Source organism: Hemibagrus wyckioides, linkage group LG03, assembly GCF_019097595.1.
Source record: "Hemibagrus wyckioides isolate EC202008001 linkage group LG03, SWU_Hwy_1.0, whole genome shotgun sequence".
Taxonomy (NCBI): domain Eukaryota; kingdom Metazoa; phylum Chordata; class Actinopteri; order Siluriformes; family Bagridae; genus Hemibagrus; species Hemibagrus wyckioides.
In genome coordinates, this window is record NC_080712.1 from 27,202,189 (window position 1) to 27,217,915 (window position 15,727).

Here is a 15,727-nt window from a genome sequence, read left to right on the forward strand (position 1 = left end):
AAATAAAAACACAATCACCACATAGTTATTTTTTTTTAATTCCACGACACATACAACATAAATCATCATTGGCAAATGTATATTTAGCATGTGCACATACAGTATACCGCAGTAGTCTTGATTGTTGTTGTCACATAAATTAAGTAATCATAAATAATGCAACTTTTTTTGACTCTTTACGAAAGAAAGATAAAACACGTTGTGCCATTAGTAAATCATCGAAAGCCCTCGTAATTAGGAGAATACGTAGCGCAGCATTACAGTTACACGAGCACTCGAATGCCACTGAGCCACGGTTTATTAGTGTAATAGCAGGATATAAATAACGCTGAACTATGACGTGTGTTACAGTGACGTTTCCACAGGTAAGGGCGTTCTCAGACACGACAAAATAGCGTGTACCTCACCCTTGTGTCACTTAATGCTTTATTTCGAAGGCTTAGTGCCATTTAATTCGATTCTGTTATAAAACTAACAAACAATATTATCAAATTTGGTGTTCAATAAATAAAAAAAATTAATCTGCAATAAACAACGCAATGTTAACAGCTTTGGTTGCTAAGCAACAGAGGGTATTCTATCCGCAGAACAGCGGCTGTAGTGTAACCATTTTATTGTTGTATTGAATGCAGCTCAACCAATCAGCTTTAAGAAACTATTTATTAAAAAAAAAAGAAAAGAAAAAAGAAGGTGTAATCATATTCCACACTATATTGGCAAATGTTTTGGGACACCACTCCAAATCATGAGACTCAAGAATTCAATTCAGGTGTTGTGTTGTTAGGCTTAGCCCCTTATTTCAAGTGAAAGGAACTCTTAATGCTTCAGCATACCAAGACAATTTAGAAAATTTCATGCTCCCAACTTTGGGATGACCCCTTCCTGTTCACTCTCCGCTCTAATTCTTCACAATGGTGTTCTATCAGGTTGAGGTCAGGACTCTGGGCAGGCCAATCAAGTTCCTCCACACCAAACTCACTCATCCATGTCTTTATGGAGCTTGCTTGTGCACTGGTGTGCAGTCATGTTGGAACAGGAAGCGGTCATCCCCAAACTGTTCCCACAAAGCTGGGAGCATGAAATTGTCCAAATGTTCCTTTCACTGGAACTAAGGGGCCAAGCCCAACCCCTAAAAAACAACAACTGAATTCAATGATTTGGAGGGGTGTCCCAAAACCTTTGGCAATATAGTGTACTTACCAACAATCATGACACTGTTGGTGTCATTACGTCTGTGCAAATCGTCAAAATATCCTGAACTGTTGCTCCGTTTTCTGCTAAACTGAAAAACTAAAACACTGTTATTTAAAAAAAAAAAAAGAAAAAAAAAAGTATGGATCAAATTGTTCTTGAATGGTGGGGCTGAAAATGTGATTTTTGTTAAAAAGAAAAGGGAAAGTGCAGGTCCTTCAACAATACATTCTACAGGCTTTAACTGCTTTTAGAATAGTGGAAACATTACAAGCTCCTACTACAAAGAACAACCTTTAAACACTTCGCATCAAAAAGCATGTCTTTGGTTATTTTACAAAGAAAGAAATAAAAACACAAAGAAACGTGTGATTAGCGGTTATTACATTCAAATCCAGCTTAGTTTTACTTCCGTGGTAAAGCATTTTACTGAAGCACTGTATTTTCGCTGTTTAAGATGAACTGATGGTGGTTTAAAATTAGTTCTCTTGCAGTTGGGCATTACATGCTATATGTCCAAAAATATGTGAACACCTGAACCCACACATGCCAATCATTCCAGATTCACTCTTCTGTTTTGCTGTTATAATAAAGCTCCTCTGTTCTGGGACTCCTCTCTTCTTCAACTACAAGAGCATTAGTGAGATCAGGGACTGGTGTCGGGTGAGGAAGTCTGGCACACGGTTCGACGTTCAAATTCATCCCAAAGTCGTTGAGGTCAGAGCTCTGTGCAGTTCTTGTACTTCAACGATGGTCTTCATGGAGCTTTGTCATGCTGGAGCTTAATTCCAGTGAAGGGAAATTGTAATGCATTTAAAGATATCCTGTTCAAACGTCCAGCAATACACATGGGTGTGTTCACATACTTTTGACCATAAAGCATATTATATTTAACTGAAAAGCACATGCGATTTCTTTAGGGTCTTGGTTTCTTTGAAAGCAGTATTTAAGCACTGCAGAGGAGCACAACAGATCATCCCCTTGATGCGGACACATGAAAAATCATTATACACAAATTACGAGACTAATACGTAAGCAGGGTTTAGGAATGGATGATAATCTGAACCAGCAAAGTTAAAGCTTCATGGTTACTGCCCACTGAACTTACAGTAACACCAAAAGAAATTAAAGAAGCAAATATATGCTTCAACAGTTTGAATATACATTTAAATACAAAGTGTATATGCAGTGTCTTGTACTAATGATAGAGGAAAATGCTCAAGCAAAAACCTTAACAGTCAGGGAAGGAGATTTGATGCTTTGAGGCAGGACTGCGATAATCAGGTTGATCAGTGTGGCAAATCTGACTTCTGTGTAAACCCGGGATAAATTATGTTTTATTCTTTGAGTAAGATACACTATATTGCCAAAAGTTTTGGGACACCCCTCCAAATCATTGGATTCAGGTGTTGGTTTCCAGGGGTTGGGCTTGGCCCCTTAGTTCCAGTGACATTTTAGCCAATTTCATGCTCCCAGCTTTGTGGGATGACCCCTTGTTATTCCAACATGACTGCGCACCAGTGCACAAAGCAAGGTCTATAAAGACATGGATCGAGTGAGTTTGGTGTTGAGGAACTTGACTGGCCTGCACAGAGTCCTGACCTCTACACCTTTGGGATGAATTAGAATGGAGACTGTGAGCCAAACCAAAACTGGGATGCCTGCCTTTACATGCACATGAATTTAACATAGAGTTGGCCAACCCTTTGCAGCTGTACCAGCTTCAACTCTTCTGGGAAGGCTTTCCACAAGGTTTAGGAGTGTGTTTATGGGAATTTTTGACCATTCCACTAGAAGTGCATTTGTGAGGTCAGGCACTGATGTCGCACGAGTGAAGTTCCTCCACACCAAACTCTCTCATCCATGTCTTTATAAACCTTGCTTTGTGCACTGGTGTGCAGTCATGTTGGAACAGGAAGGGGTCATCCCCAAACTGTTCCCACAAAGTTGGGAGCATCAAATTGTCCAAAATGTCTTACTATGCCGAAGCATTAAGAGTTCCTTTCACTGGAACTAAGGGGCCGAGTCCAACCCCTGTTGTTGAAAAACAACACCTGAATTCAATGATTTGGAGGGGTGTCCCAAAACTAAAACATATACAGTATATAAGAGAGTCCTCTAATGTGAGTGATCATTCTGATGCTCTGTAAAAAGCAGTAATGTAAATATGCGGTACAGTATTTTGTAATGTTGACTTTGCGGCCCTGAAGGAATTTGCATTATTGTTAAATTATCGTCAGTTCTTTGCAGCTCTTAACACTTTGAGCATTAGACCAAACACTTGAAGTTTTCAATTTGATTTTTTTTTTTTTTTTTTTTTTTGCAACAGCAGCAACATGTAAAGTTTATGACTGAATTTTGACTCCACGCCTCATGACTTTATGTGTGGCCCCTAAGCCAGGATCAGTGGCACTAAACTCACATTACTAAAGGAGTGTACAAAAGTGCATAAAGTAAACACAGTTTCCTATTCACTGGAAATAAATATTAAAGCTCAGTGACGGACAATAAATAATCGGATAGGATTCGAAAGTAATACAAATCGGAGTAGTCAATACCGTGTGATAAATAAACAAGGTAAACATTTTCGATGAAATTGATCTGCAAAGCATTTCGATATGTATGTTCACAGAATACAGAGAGCACAGAATGCAACAGGAAAAGGCTAAAAGAAACCCTTAGTATCCCAGTTAGCAAATCCCAAGAAGAAAAGGAAATTAGTCAGCTCACAAGGACAACAAAGCAGCGAGCTTCTCACAGGATAATGTCATAAACGCGTCCTACACGTCCCAGCCACTCTCGCACCGCTTGCCGCACACGGAGGTCAGTCACGTGACACGTGAGCTGACTGAAGCAGGGGAACATGGCAGGCTGCAGGGCCACGAAGGTGGCATCTGGCAACAGCTGGATTTGGTTCAGGATGGTGAGAACCATGTTGGTCCATGCCTGCATGTACAAGAAAAAATATTTAATAGTTATTGTGCATTACTTCCATTATATTCCAAAAAAACAACAAATAACAATAACAGTGGTTCAGGACATTTTCAGAGATTAAAAATGCATCCCCCCTACTTGTATCTGTGCCTCAGAGTCTCTGAGAGAGATGTTATGCGAGCTGGCGGTAGAACCCGAGCGTGGCCTCTTGTCCTGACGCAGTAGTTCTGGTCCGGCGCTAAAAGAATGCCTCATGGTCCTCTGATCGAGGAGTTGCTGAGGTCTCTGTGGCCCTGGCGATTCTGGTGTCATCCTTTCCCCTGCCTTCTTGGTCAGTGAGCCATGGTTCTGTTGCTGCTGCTGCTGCTGCTTGCGCTTCTTGTACTCCATCATCAGCTTGGCAATGGTCTTGTCAGTGGCGATGGTGTAAAGCTTGTTGCTGGCACTCTCCCACCACTCCTTCTTCCTCCTCCTCTCCTCCTCCTCTGAGGAGGGTGTGTTGGGCATGTGAAGGCGAGGGATGTCCTCCAAGGGTGTCCCACGGCTTGAATGGCCGCCTGTCGATGGGGTGGAGCTCTCTGAAGGGAAGAGGGGCAGAAAGAACATGCTGTCAGGACGGGTGGTGGGAGGTGGCTCATCGCTGCTGTTTTCCAGGTCTAGGTGCATCTGAATGTAGTTTGTGCAGAGGTCCATGCAGAGTTTGTGCATGCGTTTGAGTAGCCATGCCCAATCTGCACCACTGACAGGTTGAGTGCTCAAAGCAGGCAGGCGTGTACGCCACCGGCGTGGTGGGCTCACTCGCGCCGTCTCCTCAAACATATCCTCATCTTCAGATGAGCAGGCTTGTGACGAATCTGAGCTCCCCTCCTCTTCTTCCTCTTCTTCCTCCTCACTGAGGATTTTCTTCACCTGCTCCACAGTGATCTGCTCCTGGTTGGTCAGCATGGCACACAGCAGTGCCTGGAAACACCAGGAGATAGGAATGAACATTAATAATATTCAATGATAGTAAACCCTGATTTGGTTTGAACTTGAACAGTCACTGCACAACCCAAGAGGAGAAGCTGATTAGGGTCTTTCTTGAAGACCTAAAAGTGATAGCCTAGTAGTAAGTTCTGGAATATATGCCTGCCTTGGCCATACCCCTAATCGTGGTTTCTACTAGTGTCCAATCGGCCCCAGCCTGTGCTTGACTAGTGGCATTGTATTCCACTGCACATTCCCAAAAGCAGAAATGAGACATGAAAATAAACATAACTAAATGTATTCAACACAAAGTACCTGGAAGTAGATATTGAAGCTCATTGCAGATTGGCGGTACAGGTTAGCGGCGCCGCACACCCCTGACACCTTCATGAGTAGATATTTAAGCCCAGGACGCGTGTCAAAGTCCCGGGCCGTGCGGTAAGATTCGAGCAGGAGGTCCAAGATAACGGCCAGGTTTTGCATGGAGATGTAGCGTAGAAAACCAGACCCTTTGGGCTCCGAGACAGGTGTTAATCGATCCTGGCTCTCAGAACTGCTGGAGCCTTTCACAAACTCCTCCAGCAGGATGTCGTAGAGGTTCTGCAGCAGCACCTGGTGGGACAGCAAGCTCACCACAATCGTCCTGAATGGAATCCTTTAAAGAAATAAAAAGGTAAAAGAGGTCCATTTCAGGACGGCAAATTACTACACGCCTTCATTCCTAAATGCAACAATTTATATATTGAAACCTTTACAACATCTGAGTTACAGTAAGTGATGTTTACAAGAAGTGGTGCTTAAACTTAAAATTTAGCAAATACCCTTTTTAAGCACTTGTTGAGATTCTTAGGGCACTAGATATGTACAGGATTTATAAAATAAAACCCTTTAAGTGTTACAAACTGAAAGCATAAGCTGTTTCCCAGTTGATGGTTTTTCCTTCCTTATATCATCGTCTATACTAAAATTGCATTAAAAGAATGTTTCCAGCAATTCTCATTGCTGAAGTTAATATTTTCAATCTTTGTTAATTCAAGAAAACAGTGTTTTGTTATATTGAGGTTATACTGGGAAAGCAGCAACTGTCATCTCTCACTTAGGATTATGTGAAAAGTGAACTTCCTATCACTGGAAAACAGAATAAATGAAATAAATGTGACTTTTAGGGCTGATGTACAATAAAGATAAACAAGTTGGAAGAAATATTCAGGTCATATAATATATGCAGACCCTTACCCAATTTTCCTGCACCAAGTTCAGCATGAGGGAAAAGACAAGGAAGACAGAATATGAAATGTCATCACTGAATACTTTGTAAAATCAAATATTGCTCTCTCTATTTTTATCAGCTTTTACTGTTTTCATGAGAACTCACAGATTTAACACTAGTATATATTTTATGGTCTCACTGTTTACACTTTTTATTGTCCTTGTGTGATCTCTACAAGTCTTTCATTCATTGCATGTTGAATCCAATATCCTGTGCTCTGAGGTGCCAATCCACCACATGGCACACTATACACATAATGACATCAATTTAGAGAAACCAAATCCAATCTACAAGCCTGTCTTGGATATTGGGAGGAACCTGGAGGAAACCTGTGCATAAAGGGAGCACTTGCATGGATCCTGGAGCAGCATCATGCCACCTTTCACTGATCACTAAATGTGCTTTCTAAGTGCTTCCATCCTTACTTCAAAACAATGTCTGGGGACAGGAGATTTCTAATACACTTCTAAAACCAATGTAGTATTAAATCAAAACATTATTTTCTACTGTGATGATGATAATATACTAAATCAAATATCAATTGAGAACGTGTATTCTACATCATCAATAACTGTGTGGTGGTCTGATTCATCTAACACAAGACGAATCTAACCTCTTCTGAACATGGCCATTGGACTGCTGGTCTGCAGGAAGTTCAATAATCAGCACGCATGACTGAGCATGCTCAAATCCTTCCTTACTACTGGGAGTCTTGGGAGAGCACTGAGTGTCCAGCATAAAGACCTGAAAGCACAAAAGGAAAAGGTTCTGTTGAACTTCTATTGAAGGGTCAATCTTTTTAGTGTTCATTTTTTGTGTTCAGTATATTTGCTAAATATATTAGTTACTCTTGTAATGATCAGTGTCTTTATTATCTTATTCATTTATCTTAATGATCAGTATTATCTTTATCTTGGTCAATATTAATAGCAAATGTGAGTAAATCTCAAATACAGTGGGACACAAGATGGGAACAGACTCCCAAAAAGTCTGGAACACCAGTCCATCATATAAAACAATGAGGATTCTTTCTCACTAACTCAACACGGTATATACAAAGATCAGGCATAACATTATGACCACCTGCCTAATATTGTGTTGGTCCCCCTTTTTGCTGCCAAAACAGCCCTGACCCATCGAGGCATGGACTCTACTAGATCCCTGAAGATTTGCTGCGGTATCTGGCACCAAGATGTTAGCAGCAGATCCTTTAAGTCTTGAAGGATACTTTTGATAGATACTGACCACTGCAGACCGGGAACACCCCACAAGAGCTACAGTTTTGTAGATGCTCTGATCCAGTGGTCTAGCCATCACAATTTGGTCCTTCGACAAAATCGCTCAAATCCTTACGCTTGCCCATGTTTCCTGCTTCTATTACATCAACTTTGAAGACAAAATGTTCACTTGCTGCCTAATATATCCCACCCACTAACAGGTGCCATGATGAGGAGATAATCAGTGTTATTCACTTCACCTCTCACTGCGCATAATGTTACGGCTGGTCGATGTATACAGTAGACGGCAAAACAAAAAAGCGAATTACAGTAATCACATGTTGTAAAGAATATTTTGCCATAATCCATTTCTTTGGTGTACATATAACATTTGGTGTATACATATATATATATATATTTTACTCAAAGAGCACCTGCTGTGCCATGGCACGGATCCTCCAGTACTCCGCTTCAGCGGAAGCAGAGTGTGTTGGGGCGGCTACTTTCACCTCGCACGCGTCCCCTGTGAACGTGTCTGAACCACTCCGAAAACATGCAAGCAGATTCTACAGGACAGGAAGAGAGAATGTCAGTAGTGGTACATTTGTTAGATTTTGCTAGCACTTCTGCTTGTAGATCATTGGAAAGTCACTGCTTTGTGAGTTTATTATTATTAATATTATTATCTAAATATTAATGTTATTATTATTTTACTGTGTAAACTGTACTTCAGTTGAATTTACTGTAGTGCTCAGCAGTGACTTAAATCACGAGAGGTCGAGGTTCTGCTCTTTAACCCACTATTTTCTATATCAAAAGAGAAATAGCAACCTGGTATACTGCATGCATGGCTCACCTTGACAGGTTCAAGTGTAACTGAGAAGGCATCTTGCAGGGCATAGCAGGCCAGCCTCCACATCTCCTCCGTAAACACAGGCCCTGCTGTCACTAGAACATATCTGTACACAGAAAACATTATCGCCATTTCAGCAATTGAGCAGGACCCAGGAAGACACCTTCTTCATTTCTTGACAGACAGACAAACCTGATACAGGAACAGCCAACTCTGGAAATGGTCTCTGCAGGCTCAGCCACACAAGCCACGAGCAGCTTGAATAAGTCCTTCAGCATCAGGTTAATAAGATTCTCATAGCCCATATCTACAGGACAAATGTTTACATAGTAAATTTTACAACTTAAACATCATGATAAAGCATTTCTCATTCCAAACAAAACATGGGGCTGCACACACAGATACTGACTCTCTCAAGGCTAATTCACACAAACCATTTTAAAGGATTTCAACACATATACTTCTATTTAAATTAATATTTAAAACCAAACTAAACACATTTTAATGTGTAGTCATTTTTCCATCTCTCATGTTGGAGCAAAGAGATCCAGTCAAACCTCATACACCCCCACTTTTATATCACTGTAAACAATATCTATAATCTGAATTACACTCTATAATGTTTCTTCTATAAATGATCTCTATAACGTTCTTGCTGGCTCATACGTTTATGTGCGGTCTAACTAGCATGCTGCATCCATCAGAGTTGATAAATAATTGACATTAATAACCCCTGTTCCAACAAACCGCTAGCTGGATTTATCTTCATCACCTGTTCCGAAGTTTTGCTCAGATTATTCATAAGGCAAGTTAATATAAGATCATGTTTGTTGCTATTAAAAAGCAATAGCTTTTTTTTTAAATAAATATACATTAAATATAAATAAATATACAATAATGGCTGCAATAACGTTAGCCAGCGCATTAGATAAGAAAAAAAGATGGATATTTATTTATTTATCTAAGTTTTAAGCAGCATGGATTGAAGAATAAATAGTGTTTTTTTTATATCTATTTGAAAAATGAAAGCATGTATGTGTTTGGATTGGGCAGCATTTTAACTGGACATTTTAACACTCTCTAGTTGCTCCAAACAAATAAACCATTGTCTATTAAGGCTGTGTGCAGGATTAATAGACACAATGTCTATTTATATGAATGATCAGCAAATGGCCAAGTGTACTGGTCATTTAAACGCTGCGATACACCTACCTGAATGAATAAAACTTTGAACATGCTCCACCACCAGCTCGCATGAAAGCCCGATGGCGTGCTTAAAGTTTGCAGCTGCGATGTCCCAGTATGAATAATCTCCATGACTTCGCTGCAGCCACATTGACATGACAGGAAGAAGGAGCTGGATGACTGAGAAAATGGCAAAGCCTGGGCCTGTGAGAAAACAGTACACATGTGGACTGGTTCATCAGCAAAGACAGCACTATGTTAGCTGGCCTTGTAGATGTTGTTTCCTGCTGTTACCTGGTATTTTAGTGACTTCTCGGAGCAGCTCAAATAACAGTTCCAGTGTGGGTGGCTGGTGCTGACGAGGGCAGTTAGACACGGCTGCAGTGAGCTGCTCCAAAAGCAAAATCCACACCTGGATCAGACCTGTATAGAATAAACAATTTCAGATCAGACGTTTAGAGGTTGTTATTTTTTTAATAGGACATTTACTTAGAAGTTTATATTTAATATAAAATATCTCATGTTATTTACATACATTTTATCTACTCCTTTATTTTTATTGTAAATTACTTTGCGTCAGATTTTGAGCATATGAACAAAAAAATTCATACAATGCTATTTATATTTTATATAATAAAAATTTGCAGCATGCATACCATAATAATTCAATTTCAATTAAATGAAAACATCAATATGAGTTGAGTTATATGTGTGATGGCCTGGGAAACCCCTTCACATCATGATCACATTTGACTATATATATATATATATATATATATATATATATATATATATATATATATATATACACACACACACACACACACACCGATCAGGCATAACATTATGAGCAATGACAGGTGAAGTGAATAACACTGATGATCTCCTCATCATGACACCTGTTAGTGGGTGGGATATATTAGGCAGCAAGTGAACATTTTGTCCTCAAAGTTGATGTGTTAGAAGCAGGAAAAATGGGCAAGCGTAAGTATTCGAGAGTTTGACAAGGGACAAATTGTGATGGCTAGACGACTGGATCAGAGCATCTCCAAAACTGCAGCTCTTGTGGGGTGTTCCCGGTCTGCAGTGGTCAGTATCTATCAAAAGTGATCCAAGGAAGGAACAGTGGTGAACCGGCCACAGGGTCATGGACAGCCAAGGCGTGATGTACGTGGGGAGTGAAGGCTGGCCCGTGTGATCCGATCCAACAGATGAGCTACTGGTGCTCAAATTGCTAAAAATAAGTTAATGCTGGTTCTGATAGAAAGGTGGTCCAACACAATATTAGGTCATAATGTTATGCCTGATATGACATATACACACACACACACACATACATACACATATACATATATATATATATAGAGAGAGAGACAGAAACAGAGATAGATAGATAGATAGATAGATAGATAGATAGATAGATAGATAGATAGATAGATAGATAGACAGATCTCATCAGACTTACTGCATTGAAATGTAATCTTTAATCTTAAACTGACTCAAAACCCAACATGACCTTTGTAGGCAAAAAGTAAAAGAGAGCACAGAATGGAGTCTATATAATAACCTTTTACTTCTGTTGGTAAAGTATAGCCATGGTTTCTCAGTTTCTAAAATTAGAGATTAAAAAGTATACAATATACAGAAAAAATTCAACTTTTTTTCAACAATTTTTTAATTGAGTCACAGAGACATCAGCCAGGTTTTCACAGAACAACACACATATAGTGTGAGTGAGAAGCAGCCGGTGTGAGGGATCACCTGTGTCATCATCGAACTCAGCTAGTACGGAGTCAATACCGTCTTCGCTGCTGACTGAGCGCTCCTGGACTCTCATGGGAAGACTGGCCAGCCGTGCACCAAGGAACACTGGCTTTGAAGGCATTTTGTAGATTTTGGCCAGCAGCTGTGACCCATAAACATCAGTGTTAAACACAATTCTCTAAAACTTAACAAAAGAGAGAAGGTAAAGCATGGAAGAGTAAACTAAACCCATTAAAATGTTTGAAGCAGTTTATAACCTGCAGCTCTATATGAATCATACAGTACGTTATACTTACTTACTTATTTATGCTGTTTAGTGAATTAGTACTACATCACTAAAAGCATACCACCTACAAAGTTTCTGCTGACTGTGTAGCTACACAGAACTGGCTATTAAACCAGGTTATTACTAACCTGCGAGCATTTCCTCAGATAATCCAGGGCAGGAAGGCACAGGTCTGTAGAGCTGTATCCATTCGCATGAACACAATCACCTATCGCTTTATAATCCACCTCTCCTGCAAATGAATTTGGTGACAAAGTTATACAAACCTATTTAGGGTGAACAGAATAACTTACTAAATGAATGTTTCCATTCAAATGTTTCCAAATTTTAAATGAATATCCCAAAATATCAGCACAAACATAAAACTTGTGAATGAATGTGTTTCAGATACACTATATTGCCAAAAGTTTTGGGACACCCCTCCAAATAATTGAATTCAGGTGTTGAATGCAGGAGCTGGGCTTGGCCCCTTAGTTCCAGTGAAAGGAACTCTTAATGCTTCAGCATACCAAGACATTTCATGCTCCAAACTTTGTGGGAACAGTTTGGGGATGACCCCTTCCTGTTCCAACATGACTGCACACCAGTGCACAAAGCAAGGTCCATAAAGACATGGATGAGAGAGTTTGGTGTGGAGGAACTTCAGAGTCCTGACCTCAACCCGATAGAACACCTTTGGGTTGAATTAGAGCGGAGACTGTGAGCCAGGCCAAAACTGGGACGTAACAAGAATGTCATATTAAGTTGGCCCGCCCTTTGCAGCTATAACAGCTTCAACTCTTCTGGAAAGGCTTTCCACAAGGTTTAGGAGTGTGTTTATGGACATTTTTGACCATTCTACTAGAAGCACATTTGTGAGGTCAGGCACTGATGTTGGACGAGAAGGTCTGGCTCACAGTTTCCACTGTAATTCATCCCAAAGGTGTTCTATCAGTTTGAGGTCAGAACTCTGGGCCAGGCCAATCATGTTCCTCCACACCAAACCCACTCCTCCATGTCTTTATGGACCTTGCTTGAACTTATGGCAATATAGTGTATTACGGTTATCTAAAAAAAAAGTCTGAAGCCCTACAAGTGTCTAAGTAAACAAAAGAGTGATACCAGCACAATGTATGAGAGAAGAAAGACCATTTTCCATAGTGTTTACTACAATAGCATGCAGAGTAAAGCCTTTTTTTGTTGAAAATCCACATCAAAACATCTTTTTACTCTAAAATATCTTATCTAATCAGAGGATTTCCGTTTTTATTTTTGAATGAAATCTCCTATCAGGGTTTCATGCATGAAATTGAAAATGTGGATAAAAACAGATGGCTGAAGACCAGATTAATGTGGCGACTTACCTAACCCCTTCACAAACTTCATAAGGCACATGATGTAGTCAGTTGCTGCATTGGCAAAAACCTGAATGTTGTCTGTGTTAATAAAGGCCTCAAAGACGTCAAAAACAGGAGCGTGGGATTTGCCTACAAAAAAAAATTATTCGTCAAGTCAGTGTGTCTGCACTACAGCAATAAAACTACAATCAAGACAAGTACATCACAGAGTACTGACCCATAGAGTATTCCCAGTGATCTCCTCTATGAGTATTCTCACTGACTCAAAGTATTTTCAGCAAATCAGACAGTATTCTTACTGACCCACCAAGAACTTTCACTGACCCATAGAGTATTCTCCAATCAGATAGTCCTTCATGTCATTCTTGCTTCCATGCACAGTGCGCAGAGCGCTGAAGAGCGGCCTCCATCCTGACTGGATCTGAGGAGAGCAAAGCTCCACCAGCTCCCCGATGGATGTGATCACCTTGCAGCCATGATAACGAGAACAGAGTGTATGAATGATATGGACATCATGTAAAATAAAATCTTTAAATTCATGACATGTTCCAAACTCATTTAAATATATAATCAGCTGCTGCCTTTCTGGACATCCTACATGTATGTGCATGATCCTTTGAAAATGAATGGCAAATTTATGTTTGTGTGGGTGTACTGCATAATCAAACGTCAATAAATTTTTTTTTTGGTCCAAAGAATGGTGCCAGCTATTACTACTTGTAAGAGTTCACCTGGTCCTGTACATCCTCGTCACAGAGCTCCAGCTGCATAATGTGCTCAAAGGGCCGGAAAAGCGCTTCGTTAAAGTGGAAGTGGGGAAGCTCTGCCCAGCTGCTCAGCACCTCCAACAGAACGTCATGGATGAATGACACGGCCTTCTGGGACACGTGACGTTCTTTATGACATGCAGCCTGGAGAGGGAGAAGAATAAGAGGCAGGATAGCAACCGGTTCATTCAGGGTCATGTTTTGCTTTCAAGATGGGTAAAATGGGCAATGTTTAATGCTTTTAATAATGTACATGGAACAAAATCATAAACATGCACAATTACTGAGTAACTAAATTGTCTCCATGGGAAATATGAATAAATAACTTGGCACATATATCACACTAAAAGCTCTAATGAGTCTCTACTGCTGCCATTTGCTGTTTTTTTTAATACCTCCACCAGATGAGGAGCTACCACACTCCAGGCTCTCATCATGTGCAGAAGTGGCCGGCTCTTGTTCCTTACGATATGAAGCATGGCTTCACCCAGTCTGAAAAGGTGAAGAGCACTGCGCTTGTCTTGTGTGGACTTAGCCTCCCCTTTAATGACAGAACAAATAAAACCAATGAAAGACAACTAAAATACGACATTGTTCAATGTACAACACAAGTGTAATGGCATACCTGGCATGGCTAAGGAGTAGTCCCCAGTTTCTGTGACTGAGTTGAAGAGTTGGGATTGTGAGGCTTTCCTCAGTTGGTGTAGAAAACCCACCAGACCCACCAGGTTAAGTTTACTCACTGCATCTTCGAACAATCTTTAGGGAGTAAGCAAACGCCACACATTATAAACTCATATACAATGGATTAAACTTAAAAAATATAGAGCGAACATGTGAGTGAGTAATAAATAGATGCAGAGCCGCTGATGGGTGTGATGAATTATTAAAGAAAATGGAAGTTAAGCCATCAAAAAAAAAGTTTCATAATGATCTAGTGTTTGCCAACAGAGGAACTGTTATCGACTTCAGAATTCATTATTATGGTTTACTCATAGTATTCTTCGACATCAAACGTTTTTGGATGTGTAAAAATCACTTAACATTCATGTGATGCTTTTTGCTTAAACCACTGATCAAATCTGATGGGCGTGTATAATTTACTCAATCTGTGGTTATTGCTGAACATTTATTTCTTATACTTAAATGATAATAAGTGCTTGTAAATAGGCTCTTTTCCCAGAAATGTACAAGTACACGCTGTGTGTTTTTCTATCCTTCAAGGACTACATCATTATTGCCTGCTTACGTCCAAAAAAAACCCAAAAAAAAACAGAAGAGAGCAAAAAATAGGAGAGACAAATCTCTCTTGGCGTGATACCTATCCGCCTGTGTGGAGAGTGTGCAGACAACTTTAGCGGCGCTGTTGCCGGTCAGGAGACTGCCACCCCGCAGATCAAAACCTTTCGCGTTGCTGTTTTCACGTAACAGATCCTGAATGGAAGTTGGCTGGATGACTGGGTGGCTCAGGTTCAGCTCCAACTCAGGGACGGACTCCACACTCTGCTCGGGATTTCCCATTATGGACGAAGCCTGCTGAGTCTGAGTGATGGTCATAGGAGCCTGAGAACTCCCATCACTGAAGTGGCTGTGCTCTAGTGAGCTCACATACTCCACCACTCTGAAATGAAAGCACAGGAAAACTTCAGGGTATGTGGGGAGACTTCCTATGTTCAAGACATAGGTAGTCGGTGAACTGGGGATTCTAACTTCTAAGCCCATATGTGAATGAGTGTGTGAATGTGTCTTCATAGTGCCATATGATGACCCTGACCAGGATACACTGGTTTCTCAAGAGGAATGAATGATTGTCTGTGACCAACTCCCTTAACTATCACACCACGTCATTATTACACGTCCTACAGTGAAGCTCTGATCCTGTTCAGTCACGTGATTACTAACGACACAAACGTGCTTGCAACTACACTACATAAAATAACCCAGACTTTCAGGTTTT

At 40.4% G+C, this 15,727-nt stretch overlaps 1 protein-coding gene across 3 annotated transcripts in view; it reads right to left on the minus strand.

Annotated features, from left to right (window-relative positions):
• Window positions 1–20: 20 nt before the first annotated feature.
• Window positions 21–15,727, minus strand: part of arfgef3 (ARFGEF family member 3) — a 28,456-nt gene continuing 12,749 nt past the window's right edge. For 2 of the 3 annotated variants that reach the window (XM_058385802.1, XM_058385801.1), the window contains exons 19-35: window positions 15,092–15,391; window positions 14,396–14,529; window positions 14,166–14,311; window positions 13,735–13,914; window positions 13,328–13,469; window positions 13,010–13,132; window positions 11,795–11,898; window positions 11,378–11,522; window positions 9,911–10,039; window positions 9,644–9,820; window positions 8,624–8,738; window positions 8,435–8,537; window positions 8,013–8,144; window positions 6,975–7,105; window positions 5,407–5,746; window positions 4,264–5,085; window positions 21–4,137 (exon numbers count right to left, since the gene is read on the minus strand). In XM_058385802.1, the coding sequence (XP_058241785.1) occupies window positions 3,946–4,137; window positions 4,264–5,085; window positions 5,407–5,746; window positions 6,975–7,105; window positions 8,013–8,144; window positions 8,435–8,537; window positions 8,624–8,738; window positions 9,644–9,820; window positions 9,911–10,039; window positions 11,378–11,522; window positions 11,795–11,898; window positions 13,010–13,132; window positions 13,328–13,469; window positions 13,735–13,914; window positions 14,166–14,311; window positions 14,396–14,529; window positions 15,092–15,391 (3,415 nt within the window). In that variant the 3' untranslated portion in view covers window positions 21–3,945. Of the gene's footprint in view, window positions 4,138–4,263; window positions 5,086–5,406; window positions 5,747–6,327; window positions 6,337–6,974; window positions 7,106–8,012; window positions 8,145–8,434; window positions 8,538–8,623; window positions 8,739–9,643; window positions 9,821–9,910; window positions 10,040–11,377; window positions 11,523–11,794; window positions 11,899–13,009; window positions 13,133–13,327; window positions 13,470–13,734; window positions 13,915–14,165; window positions 14,312–14,395; window positions 14,530–15,091; window positions 15,392–15,727 lie in introns of all 3 variants that reach the window. The other variant, XM_058385800.1, reaches the window with a different exon arrangement.